General features: G+C 32.1%; 1 protein-coding gene across 30 annotated transcripts in view; it reads right to left on the bottom strand.

The window, feature by feature from the left end:
* Positions 1-17,462, bottom strand: part of by (focal adhesion protein tensin) — a 449,419-nt gene that overhangs the window by 89,778 nt on the left and 342,179 nt on the right. For all 30 annotated transcript variants that reach the window (XM_076414748.1, XM_076414751.1, XM_076414757.1 and 27 more), the window contains one exon: positions 6,302-6,346. In XM_076414748.1, the coding sequence (XP_076270863.1) occupies positions 6,302-6,346 (45 nt within the window). The remainder of the gene's footprint in view (positions 1-6,301; positions 6,347-17,462) is intronic.

The following is a 17,462-nucleotide window of genomic DNA, read 5'->3' as shown; positions in this document are numbered from 1 at the left end:
TTGAGAGCTTTCAGGCAAATTGAAAGTATGAAAGAATATCCGGTACTAGTTTTGTTGCAGATGAAATAGCGACCGTGTTAAAACAGTGTAATTATTAAATCAAGAAAAATGTATTTATAGTCTATTCAAAGTTATTTTGTACATACGTCATTTAAATTTGTGACATAAAAAGTCGTAATGTTGCCGAATCAACTCTGAGTTTTAGTTCAATTTGGCTTAGACATACAACAGAATTCTAATCTAAATAAAGTAATTGAACAAAAATGTTATCAAATATAATTTATTTTAACTTTATAGTACATCTAAAAACAACAGTTAATAATACAGCCACAATAGTTTATAGATTAGAGTTATAACCTCTTATTACTGTTGCTTTCAAGAATTTTGCATACGTCTGACAACCGGACGACTTTAACATGCTCATTCGTTTACGTGTTCAAACTGATCAGACAGTATTGTGTCTCTTTTTAAGTAGAATAAAATGAGAAGGAAAATATTGTCTGATTCAAAAAACTTTGACAATATCCTACAAATTTAGATTAAGAAGTTCGAATAAATGGCACATCAAAATAGTTGAACGTTAATTCTAATTAAAGTTTCTTGTATAAACTATACAGTGTTTAACACACAACATATGGCATATCGTATAACAGATCAAAACAAAATAAATACAAGACATATGGATTTATTTATTTACTTCGATTGTCGGTTAGAAAAAAATGCAATTATGAAAACTGCATAAACACTATACATGTGCAGAGTTAAATATCAACAATGCCAGGTCGTAATTTATTGGATATAAAATTGTTTGATATTTTGCAGCTGTGACAAGTTGGTGACATTGAGTGTCATTTTGCCACTTATATCTGGATTTCTTCGAATAACCATTGGCGTAGTAAATGTTCTAAGAGCAAAAACAGACGACAAATTGTCTAATTTATATGACAAGTCTATTAATGAAAGTAAATCTGTACATATGCAGTTCACCTATAAACAGACCGTAGAAGCATCAATAACATTAAATAATACTATCATTCCATATAGCAACAACGCTAAATATCTCGGAATGAATCTCGATGCAAAACTTCGCTAGAAGGAACATATAAAGAAGAAAAGAAATGAACTGGATTTGAGATATAGGAAAGTGTACTGGCTAATTGGAAGAGAATCACAATTGTCAGTACATAATAAATTGCTATTATATAGACAAATATTGAAACCTATATGAACATACGGAGTTCAATTATGGGGATGTTCTGCAAAGAGTAACATAAATGAAATACAAAATTTTCAGAACAAAGTCCTGAGAGGTATTGTGGGCGCACCCAAATACTATAGGACTGATTACCTACATGGAGACCTTCAGATAGCCACAGTCAGTCAAGAAATCAAGATAATTGCAAGGGGGCATGAGGAAAGACTCCATTCTCATGAGAGTATTGCAGCTCTTGGATACCACTAGAACAGGACACAGATTTAAAAGAATCAAACCATCTTGTGATATTGTGTAGTGTTGCGTAGTGAGATGCATATATTAAAAAATACAGCAGTGACATGTATAAACATTATTTCGCCAGAGACTGAGATAGGGCCGATGGGTCCTCCTAGTTATATACCTAGTTTTAAGTTATCATAAGGACAAATTGTAGGTTAGTCGGAAACGACTAGTAACTAAATATGACAAGTCTGTTGCTAAACCTTAAAATGATTTATAGAATGATGAAAAAACAGTTTGATCTGCAATTTTACAAATAACGTTACTGTATAAAGGTGGCTTGACAAATTCTCTTTTTTTTTCAGAAACCACCATAAAATATAGAATAGCTTAAGGTTCTTACTACGCCGCAAAATGTTGTTTGGCTTAATAAATTCTATGTATATTTGTTTGTTTCTTTTTATTAAGCAATTATTACCAATTTGATTCAAAATAATGCAGGTCTGAAACGAAAAAGGGAATTGCTTCAAATACATAGTTTGAAAGTGCCTAAGCTTCCATCCTGACATATTCTCAAAAAGAAGGATAGATTGCTTTTAAGGACGCCACAGAGAGCTTTCGAGCAATCATAAAGACCTTCTAGAATCATGGAAATCTATAAAAATCGTGAAAATAATGCTAACATTTCAAGCTTTGAGTTGTTCTGGGAGTCTAGAAGTACATCGACTACCCGGAAACTATGAGAATGTGACGAGCAAGATGAGAAACTTCACCAGGACATTAAAAAGATGGGAAAAAGATACCGAAGAAAATGGATTACTGTTGGATGCTTTAGAGCAACCTTCTTGATTCTTGCCATAAGTGAAATTGTATAAAGGGTATTGTATATTTTAGTTGGTGAATGTATCACTACATAGTATAATACAAAGTCGCCTTTTCTGTCCCTATATCCCTATGTGCGCTTAAATCTTTAAAACTACGCAACGGATTTTGATGCGGTTTTTTTCAATAGATAGGGTGATTCAAGAGGAAGGTTTATATGTATAGTACATGCATAATATACTAAGGCAACATTGCTAATTTTAGAGGTTTCTAACGTGATGTCGTAAATTAACCTATTTTTTAGGCTTATTTAGCAATTAGCAAAAACGCTGCCTAACCCTACGAGTTAGATCAAATTAATGTACTACAGTATTGTACACCATAAAAAGGTCTACAAAAAAGTCCGCGATGGTATATGTTTATCTTTTAGGGATAACCCACATTAACCATTTTTATTGTTTACTTTTTACGTGAGAAAATGGCTTATTTACGAAGCTATTTTAAGCAATACGGCATTAATCCTTATCGAATTAAGTACCTTAAATACAGTGTGCAATTAATATAGATCAATATGGTTCCTTACAGCATGTAAATTAAACAAATATTTTCGGAGATATTACAAATTTAAAATTTGCGTTTAAAAATGTGTAATGTAATAAAAATTGTATGAATTTAGATATTCCAAAGATAGCAGGAAATCTTCATAGTAAGTATAGGGGAAGAGGAATTGTTTTACTCCAAATTTAATGCGTGCAGGCCAAGGGCAGTAATGAATGAACCAAAAATACTGGATCGATTTTAATCATGTTTTCATTGAGTGACATAGGCATATATATTTTATGCCCGTGCAAAGTCGGAGCGGGCCGCTATGTTTTTATATACAACGTTCATATTTTTTCTGTAGTGTATTTAATTTAGTATCAGCATTGCACCCGTGCGAAGCCGGGGCGGGTCGCTAGTATTCGATAAAAAGCATGTATCGTTAATGGCTTGTAAATAAAATAACAGTTTACAAGCCTATTCGCTTTTATTTTAATGTAATAACTTGTTTAATATAATTACCCAAATTGTTCAAGAAACGTTTGGAAAAATTCGCTCCTTTCTGAAAGTATGTTATAATATATTTTGTTCATTAAATATTTGCCTACCAATTGATGACTTTTAAGATTACGTATTAATTAACCGCTAATTTGGAGGGCAAATACAACATGTAAATTTGTTCTCTTCCTTGTTAAAGTTTATTTAAACAATTAAAACATAAACTCGCTGGCCGTTAACAAAAACTATGCGATAAAAACTTCGCAATTTGAGCGATTATCATTTATTACCGTTTAACATCGATAGTTTCGTACTAGGCCGCATTCCCTATTAATATTTGCAAATTTTATGCCATTAAAGCTGTATTTTAAGCGATGTTTTTTTCTACGTATGTAAATCATGATTACAAGTTCTATTTTATGAGGCAAATTTATTCCGTATTTGGCCCTGGTAATGGCTAAGCGATGTTATTACTTAACAAAAAGTTCAATCCGCCTGGGTTACCATTTCCACATTGATGCCCATGACTTCTCTACGTTCGACGGTATATATACAAATAGATTTTATCTGATCAGATGGTTCCGATTTCAAGTCCGTATTGTTCTGTTGGAATTTCGGTTTTGTCGGTTCTAATAAAGAGTTTCATTGGAAAACGCAAAAATTTTATTTTTGTATTAAGCTTACAAATTGGTTTTAAAGATTTTTCTTATCTGTAGCTTTTTGGGAAAAATTATCAATGAACTACGCTAAAACGTCACTTTTGTATTAGGCCTACAAAATAACAGGTCAATTAAAAAGTCCCCGGCCTGACACATAGATGGCGCTACTAGAATTAAAACCATATGTTTTTAGCTAGTCCTAACCCTCAAAGGATGCGTGTATAAGTTTGACAGTTTTCGGATCATCAGTTTGTGAATTTTAGCATTTTGAGTGAAGCAACTTTTGTTATTGTGAAAAAGATGGATAAAATGAAATTTCGTGTGTTGATAAAATATTGCTTTTTGAAGGGAAAAAATATAGTTGAAGCAAAAACTTGGATTGATGCCGAGTTTCCGGACACTGCCCCAGGAAAATCAACCATCAAGAATTGGTATGCTAAGTTTAGACGTGGTGAAATGAGCACATTAGACGTGAAGACGGCGAACGCAGTGCACACACAAAAGAGGATGTTACCCACGAAAACATTTTAAAAAATTCCCAAAATGATTTTGAATGAACTTAAATTGAAACTGAATGAAATAGCAGGCACTCTAAAGATATCAACTAAATGTGTACATCATATCATTCACGAATATTTGCGTATGAGAAAGCTCTGTGTAAAGTGGATGCCGCGCTAGCTCACTTTTGGCCACAAACAACGACGAGTTGATGATTCGGAGCAGTGGCTGAAGATGATCAAGCTTAATAAACCCGAGCCGAAGTCTAATCGACAGTCATCCGAGTGGGCAGCACGCGATGAATCCGCTCCAAAGCGTGGCAAAATACAACAGTCGGCTGGCAAGGTTATGGCGTCTGTATTTTGGGATGCGCATGGAATAATTTTCATTGGCTACCTTGAAAAAGGAACGACCATCAACAGCGACTATTACATAGCGTTATTGTACCGTTTGAAGGAGAAATCGCCAAAAAACGGTCGCATTTAAAGAAAAATAAAGTGCTGCTTCACCAAGACAATGCACCGTGTCACATGTCAGTGAAGACGATGGAAAAAATCCATGAATTCGGCTTCGAATTGCTTCCTAAGCCAATGTATTCTCCAGATCTGGCCCCCAGACTATCGTCTGTTCTCAGATCTCAAAAGAATGCTCGCTAGGAAGAAATTTTTGGTCGACGAAACTGACCCTATTTTGAAGCAAAGGACAAATCGTACTACAAAAATGGTATCGAAAATTTGGAGGGTCGCTATAATCAGTGTCACTATAATTACCCTTGAAGGGAGTTATGTTGAATGAAAAAAGTAATTTTGCCAAAAAATGTGTTTTATTGTAGTAGGCTGGGGACTTTTCAATTGACCTGTTAGTTTTAAAGATTTTTCTTACTTGAAGCTTTATTGTGAAAAATCGGTACAATGTATTTTATTCAAAGTATACTCCATTGAGAACCGCTACTTTTTCCCATCTTCCATCATTCCCTCAGGCAATTTACGGGTTCGATTTTGAAAGATTGGTGTATTTTTAAGGCTATCCATAGAAATCGGCTCATTTTTGGTATCTTCATGGAGGTGTGGCGCTTGTCAGACAGGTCTTGACTCATATGTAGTAAGAGGTAGTAATCAGAAGGGACAAGGCTTGGAGAATACGACGGTTGGGTAACAGTTCCCTTTAGAAGTGTTTCCTAGTATTGTTTTCATTAATATAATAAAAAATATTTCGGGGATAAATAGTTTTTGAAGACGATGGTGTGTACCGTAAGAATAGAGAAAAGTTTGAAAAGAACAGTAACTCTAGCAAAAAAATAACAATTGATGATTAGAAACACTATTTAATGAAAAAAAAATATTTAGATTTGATTGAGTATAAACGTTTTTAATATTTTATAGATAATATTTAATTTTACAAAGACGAAAACAAGAATAATAAACTCGATCTATGATTATAAAAGACGCTGCCTCGGTTAAGTAGCACATTGTTTGTCTAGGTTTTAGTACTTGAAAGGAAAGCAATACGTCGATGAAGATTGAAGATATTGTTTGAATTTAAAAGCGTGAGAAACTGGGAACTACAGTGGGCACGTATGTTTACCTTTTTCCATTATTGGGCTGGTAGTAATATCTATGGCATATAATTAGAAAAATAAATAAACGATTGATGGGAAAACATCACTTGATGTTATAGATATACCATATGTCAATAATTTAATAACGTTATGTATGGTAAACATGAACTTTCTTGTTTGTACATAGCAATGGATAGCGGTTATTTGCTACTTATTGATTGGTTTTATGTATTTTACCTAATGGTTTTAAAATACATTAATATGTAGCCTTATATTAGTTGCTGTACTTACTTTACTTGTTTGGGTACCATCCCTGTGTAGTTCATCATGAGAATGCTGAAAATAAAAGAACTGCTTTAATATAATTCAAATAATAATAACTAGAAATACAAATAAACTTTTTATGTTTAATTGAATTTCGTAATGAAAACTCTGTTTTATATTTTTTATATTATAACTGGATGTGCTATGTCGATACAATTGACCAAAACAAAAAGATACAAAGAGTGCTGTCTGGTGAATATAATTAATATTATTAAGCTCATACATTAATATTTAAAAATGCTCGTCATTCATTTCGTCGAATGGTGAACAAAACTTTTTTCAGTTCGTTGAAAAAGTATAAGTTTGTTTCGATTAAATCGCATTTCCGAGATAACATTTCGAAAAATATATCCAAATTTAAAAAAAAACTTTAAAACTACTTTTTAGGCCCGATATGTTTAAAATATACATGTTTTTAAAAGACATTCTTGATAATTAACAGTTTCTAGGAATGTTATACCATTCTGACACTTACGACACGCCAGAAATATATTCGCATTTTTTTCGGTTCTCATCGGCAAAACTAAGAAAAACATAGTTAAAAACTATTTGTCGTGTAAATAAATTAAATCGAAGTGTGTACACATAGATGGCGCCAGTGGGTAGGCGTGGCGACGTCTGTCAGGAAGTGCCGCATGAATTCGAGGATACGTTACTTCAGAACTATCTCCGGATTTGGCACATGCGTACATACAGCTTTATTTATTCACAATTTTTTATCGTGATTATTAGTTTTAATGTCGATATATATATATATATATATATATATATATATATATATATATATATATATATATATATATATATATATATATATATATATATATATATATATATACATATATATATATATATATATATATATATGTATAGTATAAGTTGACGTATATAAATAGGTTCAAGAGGTAAATAAAATTGGTAAAATTTAGGAAATAACACATTTTATTTAAAAAAATATTGAATAAAACGAAATAATAAAAATATAATTAATATATGTACAGCCATTCTACTTTATAAAAACATCATATTAAATATCATTATTTATTATAAATAAATATACACAAATTTGATAAATAATTGATTTAATGTTGAAACTGTATATAAGGATGAATTGAAAAAAATGAAATAATAAAAATAATTTCTAAAACGCCAAGAACCATATAAAAACATTACCATAGTAAAGACCAAAATCGTTTAGATCAAACACAGCCAATATATTTAAAACCAAATGAAAAAGCCCCCACTATATATGAAAGCAGTGAAATTCTCCTAAAAATCTCTAAATATGCTCAACTATGATCGCTACTATTCTTGATTCGCAAATCCTATTAATGAAATGACTACCTCGAGCTTTCGACTAACATATTGTACATTTAATAGCCTAAAATGAATGGATTATCGTACTTTTAAGCTGAAACAAATATCAGTCAATACATCATTATTTTTACAAAACAATAATTTATTTACTTATACTCTTATATAATAATGCATTGTATTTTCCTTGTCATTAGATCATTAGGGTGTCGTTGATAGTTAACTTTTGTTAGCAAATTTAATTATTTCATAGTATCACCGTACAATGTTAAAATAAATGTTTAATTATTACCAGTTACTACAATTTTTACTACTATTCTTGATGGACAAACCTCATTAATGACTTGATTATTTCCAACACAACAAGCATTTTCTTCTCTGTTCTTGTTATCATTTAATTTGGCATACATTGATACCTATTCCATGTCGTTGAAAATTATGTGTTATAAATTTGACAGCTAATATTCCCACTATAAATAAAATTGAAGTTTTAAACAAATTTTAAATGTTTTAAAAATTGAAGAAGGATTTTAAACTTTAAGAATATAACCTTACAGTCTGCACTTTCCCTCGTTCTTCCATATTTTAAAACCATTTTATGTTAAACTACCAAGAATAACAAAACAATTTAATTATTATTACTATAAAATTGTTAATGTAACACAAAATCTAAATATCTTTTTTTTATGTTTCGACTTGATGAATTGTACCGATCGACTCGGAAAGAATGTACCGCCATTAGAAAAGGGAGACAATATAGTTTCTTTTTCTTTTTCATGGTTTATTCTATGCAGGATAGTACCAAGTCCGGAGATAGTTGTGGATTAACGTATCCTACAAATTCGCCGTTTCTGTTTCTTACAACTAATTATTGAGACGGTACGACGCGTCCACGTCACCGCGAACTCAGTTTCCCACAGTTACCGTCGATAATGACGGCTAAATAGTTGGTTCCGTCCTCGCCAGATGGCCAGTTCATCTTTCGGTTGTGTCCGAATGGCAGGCGGTAATGACGGTGAATCCGCGTCGATTATCTCATATTCAACGTTACAAATTGCATGCCACGTTGAAAAGTTAACCGTTCGCTAATAAGGGGGAAAATATCGCACGGGTACCAGAACCACGTATTAAATCAATACGAGAGTCATTCAAAACTAATATATTCAACGAGGAAATTACTTGGAGTAACCAAGTCGCCATTGCTTTAGTCACCGTCACTCATTGGTTTCTAATGTGAATGCGTAATGTTTCACATTGACGTGCAATAAAATATTTTTAATAAAAAAATTGAACCGACTTCCGAACCGAAAGAAATAAATAAGGAACTGTATAAAAATTAAGAAATAATCAGTTATATTTTTAACACAAAAGACATTTTAAAATCTAAAGCTAAACTATATAATAGAAAAAAGAAAAATTATTCCAGAACATCAGTTTGGGTTTCGCAATAAGCATGGGACTATAGAACAAGTGCACAGACTTGTAAACAAAATAAACACTGACCTAAATGCCAAAATATCTTGTTCGGCTACTTTTCTAGATATATCTCAGGCTTTTGACAAAGTATGGCATACGGGCTTGCAGGTTAAACTAAAGAAATTTCTCCCTCATCCGGACTATCAGTTACTAAAATCGTATCTCACTAGACATTTTATTGTAAATCAAGGCGATGAACATACCGAATTAAATCCATCGAATATTAATACAAAATTAATCGAATATATGGGATATTCAGGAGTTCCGCAAGGTCGCGTACTGAGTCCAGTAGTGTATCTTTTGTATACGGCGGATCTGCCCACCACAAAAATAACTACCGTGGCAATATACGCAGACGACAGAGCAATCTTAGCATCCCATGAAGATCCAGTCACAGCATCAATAAACCTTCAAACCCACCTGGACCAATACAATTATGGTTGAAGACATGGCGCATTAAAGTCAATGAAACAAAATCCACCCATGTAATGTTTACCCTGCGTAGAAGAACATGTCCACCAGTGAATATCAAACATCGTCAACTTCCCCAAGCAGAGCAAGCTAAATATCTTGGTATGCATTTAGATCGACGCCTAACCTGGAAGAAGCACATACTCTATAAACGAAAACAACTTCGACTGAAATTATATCAAATGTATTGGCTCATCGGGCGCAAATCCAAGTTATCATTAGATAACAAGATGTTGCTGTATGAGTCTATACTCAAGCCTATTTGGTCATATGGAATTCAACTATGGGGTACCGCTAGCAAATCTAATATATCTATCATTCAACGGTTCCAAAATAAAGTGTTGCGTGCCATTGTTGATGCTGCGCACTATATATCAAATAAAGTGATACAACGCGATATTCCTATAGAACCAATAACAAGTACAATTAAACGTGTTTGTGTGAAATACTTCGAAAGAGTGTCAGTGCATCCCAATGTACTCGCTAATCAGCTAAATATGCGACGTGATAGTGAAGTGCGTTGATTAAAACGTTTAACACCACCTGATCTGATTATTGGACATATGTAGACCTTAGAATAAGACTAATTAATTAAGATAATATTTTATACAGAAGATCGCTTAATGAAGTGATTTGCTGCATGCCATGTAAATATAATATAGACATAAGAAATACTTATTGCCTATAGGGCAAATTGTGGAATCACAAAGAGTAAAAAAAATTACTTTAACTACAACCAACTGATCACCTTGAAGTCCATTACACCATAGAAGCAGTTGTCTACAATATTTCTACGAGGTCTTATATGCTAGAGTTAGTGCTTAAAAAAGCAACCTGAATGTCTATTGCACTGAACGACTTCCGATTTTCGGTCATATCAGCTCAGTAATAAAATTATACACATATATTTGATTATTTTAGAGAAAAATATGTGAAAATTTTGTAGGCCCCTTTGAATTTTGAGCGTTTCCCTCGATTTCCACCCGTTCCCCCAACCGATCCTGATTTGGTTACAATAGGACTACCTCGGAAGGGCACTCTTTCAGATAAAAAAGAATTTTGCAAATCGGCCAACAATTGACGGAGAAATCGACGAACATACATTAAAAAAATATACGGCCAAACATAGAACGTCCTTTTTTTTCGAAGTCGGTTAAAAAGTAAAAAGGATTGCTTCACTGAATTTTGGATCAAAAATAAACCATTTTCAATTGATTTTTAGTTATTTAACATATTAAAATTACTTTGAGACAATAAAAAACAGCGCCAATAAGCCTTGTTTAAATGACCCCTTATTTTTATTATGGTGTTTGGTTGTACTGTTTTGACAGACACTACAGAAGAAGGCACTTTAGAACAAAAACCTACGCTAGCAGGCCAATAACATAGAAAAGTTCAAGAAAAAATCAGAGTTCCTCAGTGTTTGATGAATAGAATCACTGTGCTAAGACAATTAATAAAAAAGTCAACAAGAAAAATTGGAAGAATGTAAATAAAAGCCGCTTTCTTTAGACACTGAAGATGTTGACTGCTTTTTTCTAATACGCCAAGAATTCCCTCCAGAGAATGGGTACAATGCGCTAGTAGCAAAAAATGGAATCACATCAAATGCACTTCTGGGGTAAATAGTTTGTTTTTATATTTGCATGAACTATGACAGTGACTAAATTCATTACTTTTTTGTAATTGGACGTTTGTTCAAGTTTTGTTTGCATTTCCATGACAGAGATGCAATGTAATTTAATGATTTACATTTTTTTATTCCAATATTAAGACAGATAAATAAACTGATTTAGTTTAACAACTATTTTTTAATATTTTATTCTTACCTAATATTTTAGGAAAATATAAATAATGCAAAATTATTTAATTAAAATCGTGCTAACATATACATGTGTCAATAATATAACAAATAAATCAATAAATATAGAATATATCGACACTTTTCTCGAATATCAATATATCTAGATATTTTTCAGTTGTGACTGCCTTCTATTTGAAATCATTTTGAGTGGTCGGTCTAGTACTGATATCTTTGAATATATATAGGAATATTGATATATTATTGAAATGTTTTCCAAAAAAATCGTCTTTTTTAATTTCGATATAAATCTATCAAATAGATATATCGAATTGTTTTTTTAAACCATGGGAATCTTCTTTTCTGAATAGAAGAAGTATCAAAACAATATAATTCCAACACACTGATATATTTCACAGAGCAATCATTTCTTTTGGCATCGTTTCAGTATTTTTTTAGAAATATCGATAATTTTCTCTTTACACTATGGTATACGGAAAAGATATAAAAACCGAAATTTTTTCGACGAATCGATCTAATTTTAGCAAAAAATAGGGCTTTTGGGTGGTTGAAGTAATTAATGTAAAAATATCCATAACTTTTCTGATTATAGATATTGTTAAACGAAGAGCTAGCCTCTTTATGTATAAAAAGTTACACCTTTCTCTGGCAATAACAATATTAAAAACAAACCACTTGTTAATAGAAATCGTGATATTAGTTTTCATCTTCCAACTAACGAATACATTAATAAATAATTAATAAATATTCTATAATTATCATAAGTAAGATGTTAATACGAATTGTAATATTGTAATATTATATATATATATATATATATATATATATATATATATATATATATATATATATATATATTACATACATATTATAAACATATAATATATACCACTTTTTTATCTCTCAAAATTTATTACAATACCTTCAAAGCCTTCAGATTAGACATAATTAATTTGTGGTAAGGTTTTTAACAGTTGACAGGTTGAAACAGTTGATAGAAGAATAGTTTAAAAAGGGTCTAAAGTCTAAAAATATATAGAATACCCTTTAAAGTCGGATTCAATTGGATTATCCTTAATCAATTAAAAAACAATGATATCAAATTTATTTCCTCAGTTCAAGAAATAGTCAGAAAGCTGACGATGGTAAATCGGTGAATAGGGTGGTTACAAAATTATATACGTTGATTTTTTTATTTAAAAAAGTCGCGATGAACCAATGAATTGTAAGAACAACGAAAAAAAAAGAGAAAGTGCTATAGGTCATTAATTTCAACCCCTTTAATGGTTAAATAAAAATGTCTTCATTTGTGAAATATTTAAGTAAATCAGTAATCTTATAAAATTATACAAAACTCTTTTATAATACAAGAAAAACAAACTATATACATGGTACGAACAGAAAGCCATGATGTCAGTGTTTGTCAAAATATAATTTAATTTTCGATAAGACAAAACTGTATATTAAGATAAATTAGTAACGAAGCATATGCCCGTAGACATTGTCCACAACACAATAATGCTGTCAGCAATTTGTCTTACTGGAATTTATATTGGGGTAGTATTTTACGAATTCCAAGAAAATTGATAAATTCCAAGAACATTAATATTTGGACAAAGAATGCCGTTGTTATCGAGACTTTCAATTTCAATTATCTGAAATTCGCTTAGAATAAACGATGTTGGAGTCACTATATTAAAACAATTGGTATCTAAAATATTTGGACATTCGGTTTGATAAAAATTCGTCACGAAGTTTAAAACTCAACCTAATCCCAAATTATGTTTAATAATAATGGGAAACAGTTACTTCTATATATTTATAACCACGTAACATTTAAAGTAGATAAATTTGGCTAGAATGTCCTGTTTGCGTTAAGATACCGGATATTCTGCATTTAAAATGAAACGGTTCGTGTTGTTTCGCTAGAGAGTGATTAGAACATTTTGCGATAAAAAATATTATTCGTATGTTGCAGAAGCACAAGTTTACTTTAACGGAAATCGTAGGTTTGGAGAAATTTGTTAAAAATTCCAATAAAAGGACTAGTTTAATCGCTAGCTTTTAAAAGTTATTGATATTAAGCTTTTTGCGTGAGTTATTTTTGAATATTTTTTCACTTCTGTAGAGTGGGTCGAATGGTCTCTTTCTCTTAACTGTTAGGTGTTAGGTGCTTTATATAAACATGGTTGCTCCTGCCTACTTTTGCCGATTTCCTCTTACATATAACATATATTTTAATAGCGTTGGGAACTATCGACTGAAATCAGTCGAAAGAGTCGATAGTCAAAAAACTAACAATTAGTAACTAGTAAATACTATTTACTTTACTTAGAGGCCATCTCAGAGGACATACGCTCTTGCCTAGTCTGGTTACTGGCGTGACTGGTATGATTATTCATTGTCGGACTTTCCACTGTTGCCTATAATTATAGATTTAATTACAATCACAAACATAAAGTACATCCATACTTTAGCCCGATTCGAATCTGTGACTATCGCAACAGTAGATGGACTGTCTCGTCGCCTTGACTACTGCGCCAACCTAGCCGGTCTCCTACTTTTATCTACACCTCTATAAACAAGTGTATGCCCATTATTGATTTTATAAATGATAGATCTCTTCCCTTTCTCACTCCAGTTTCTTGTCTTTACTGGCCAGTAAAGACAAGATATTCGTAAATATATACGTATTTTAGACACGTTTCTCATATTTCCAAATTTGTGATGTTATAATATATATTTGTTTCAGTTTGGCCAGTTTATATGCATGATCTATTTTGGTATACTTCAACTTAATTAAACAGACCCATAACAATTTTTTGGTAATTTTTTACAAATACTTCTATATAGATATAGAAGTATAGCCAGCCTAGAGCTGGATTTCACGAAAGCCTGGATGATTTATTTTTTAGTTCGCCTTTTTTACATCTTCACTGTTAATCTTTGAGCGAATACATTATATCTCCTTTGCTCTAAATAATCAATACTATCCTTCATTTCGCTCATATTAATTTCTTGACATCCCATGGTTTAGTCTCTTATGTTCTACCCTAGATTTTCTTTGTTTATCTCGTAATTCTCTCAAGTCCTCTACCTCCTCCTTGAAAGACCCGCTGGTATTAATAAGAGTTTCTAACTTATCTTCTCTTCTCTTTCCTATATTTTTCCTTCTTTTATTCTAAGCACTCTCCAGTTCTGCATTTGGTCTTCTTCTTCTTTTCTTTGCTTAAGTATATTCTTCTTCCTCGCTGCTCATCCTGCCTCAATATTAATAAAGTTCATATGTAGTTATGAAATATATACAACTATAAAAAACTTGTGGTTCTGCAGTAAGAAAAATGTTTATTCTGGATAACGTTACAAGATTTTATATTGTTAAGATATAATATTCAATAAACAATCATAGCGACACGTCATGTCAAATCCTCTAATATAAATTATGTGTAAATAGTTTTAGAAAATGCTGATAATTATGAATCATTAATTGGCGCCGATTTAATATAAAAAATGATAAAACTACATCCCACAACTATTTCAAACCTCATTATCAACTGAAAATATGCTTAGTATTTTAATAATTGTCATAAAAAAAGTAGGTAAAAATGTGAAGAACCGTCTCAGGATGGTTTAATATCCTTGCGATTTAATATAACTGCACAAAAACCGAAACCTAATTTAACTAGAGAACTTTGTATCACATAAAGTAGCTCGTTATTCCCCAACTAACAACAAAAGTGCATTTTCGCCGTTTCGCATAAAACGTAGAACGAAATAAGACTGCGAATTCTATTTAGCTCTGATCGTAAAAACGCCTAGAAATAGCAGTTTTTCGAATATACATTTCTGGACCTACTATTTAACGTGGGATCCGAACCACGGTCCTCTGCATTAACCTTAACGACTGGTGAGTGAGCAACTTTAGAAAACATTCCAGAAGACATCCGGTCTTACCCAACCTGGTTAGTGGAGTGACTGGGACCATTTTCCTTGTCGGATTTTGCACTCTTGTCTAAGGACAATCGCAAATATTAAACTATCACAAACATAAATTTACGGCCATGTCCCAGTAGGATTCGAACTCGTGACTATCGCAACAGTAGGAGGACCGTCCTATCGTCTTTACCACTGCGCTACCAAGCCGGCTGATATATTTTTAAAAATTTCAGATATTATTTAATATGAAAGATACTAAGAAAAAAATAAAATATCGATATTATCAATGAACTATGAAGAAATAAATGAAGAAAATAAATACTGCCCTGCAATATTCCTAGAGATCTCTTGACAGAGCCATTTCGGATTAATCTACAAAATGAGAAAATTGCTACCGCAGAATTACTGTGGATTGTTGGAATCATACCTTTCCGAAAGAAAATGTAGAGTCTCGCATGAAGGAGCATTCTTAACACTTAAACCTACTTCGGCCGGAGTTCCACACGGTAGTGGCTTGGGACCACTCCTATATCTGCTCTATACTGCTGATATCCCAATAACACAAGAAACAGTACTGGGAAGATTTGCAGTCGACACAGTTATCATGGCACAAAATATATCTCTGTCTAAGACTAGAAACAGTGCCAGTAGCAAATGGGCTAGAGACTGGAAAATACAGCCTAATAGGTCCAAATATGTCCATGTAAATTTTGCGTTGCGGCGAAATGACAAAACCTAAATATATCACTTGACGGATGAATTAGCTGAATAGTTCGGGAGTGAGGGAAATGCAGAGCAGATTAGACTCTAAGTCATGCTGCTTACTGGTTAGTCACATGAGACTTTTAACTTGACCTAAAATGAAGGAGATTGATTTAGCAGTCAATCATAAAGCCAATTTGGACCTATGGACTGCGCTAAAACATCAAATGAACTAGCACTTCTACGCAGCAAAAACTCTTTAATTGATTTTTTTATATGTTTGAGGATTTAGTTATGGAAAATGGAACGGAGCAATGGTAAATGATTCTTACTAGTCTCAACATTAGGAAGAAAGATCATGATGCTGTTACAAATCTTTGAAATAATAATACTTGATAGTTATGTTGTTGACAGAAGTGAAAACTGGACGAATTGGACTTTTCGAATCACTCAGTTTTATATTATTTAATTAGTGGGCATTTATTTTATTTATTGTGAGCGGGTAAAAATGGAAACCACAGCAAAAGGCTCCTAATATTCATTAAGTAATTTAGTCATTAAGGAAATATATCATAGGTTATAAAAATTGATACTGTTTTTGCGTCAATTCATGTGAAATCAATTTTCTTCCTTTGTCGCTCTTTATCTGCGTAATTGTCCATCTGTATTGAAATGTCTACTTTCAAATTTATATTGTCACATGAAAATGACTCATGACTTAAATCTAAATTATCATTAGATAACAATGTTATGCTGTATAAGTCAATACTTAGGCCCATTTTGCCCTATGGTATTGAACTGTGGGGTACAATCTAATAGTAGTATCCTAGTAATCTAATAGTAGCCAATCTAATATAGCTATCCTCCAGAGGTTCCAGAATAAAGTGTTGCATATTATGTGTCTAACAAACTAATTCAGCGCGATATCCCCTTAGAACCCATAATGAGTGTGATTCGAGCTAAGTACTCTATTAGTGCATCCCAATACACTCGCCAAACAGTTAAATGTGAGCGTTGACAGTGAAGTGCATAGGCTCAAACGCAAACTACCATACGAACTGATTAATAAACACATAGAGTGAGATTTAATAATCTCTAGAATGAGCTAGAATAGTCTTTAGAATAAGATTTAGATTATAAGTTGTACAGCAGATCACTTACTGAAGTGATCTTCTACATGTCAGGATATTTATATTATATAACAGTAATCAAATAATAATACTTATTGCCCATGAGCAGATTGTTGTGAAGTTCTAAGAGATTAATAAAAGAAATCCGGTATAAACACGAACAAAAATATATTACGATTTTGATATAAAGTAATTTCGGTTTCCTTATGTCTCAATATAAATAAGGACCTTCTTGACTCTTTATATACAGAAAAACATTTCTTTGAGAAAAATGTTT

Source organism: Rhynchophorus ferrugineus, unplaced genomic scaffold (genome assembly GCF_030347505.1).
Source record: "Rhynchophorus ferrugineus isolate W39M unplaced genomic scaffold, kcgeb_rfMv2 rfM9, whole genome shotgun sequence".
NCBI classification, from domain to species: Eukaryota; Metazoa; Arthropoda; class Insecta; order Coleoptera; family Curculionidae; genus Rhynchophorus; species Rhynchophorus ferrugineus.
This window is presented reverse-complemented; position numbering and strand designations above follow the sequence as displayed.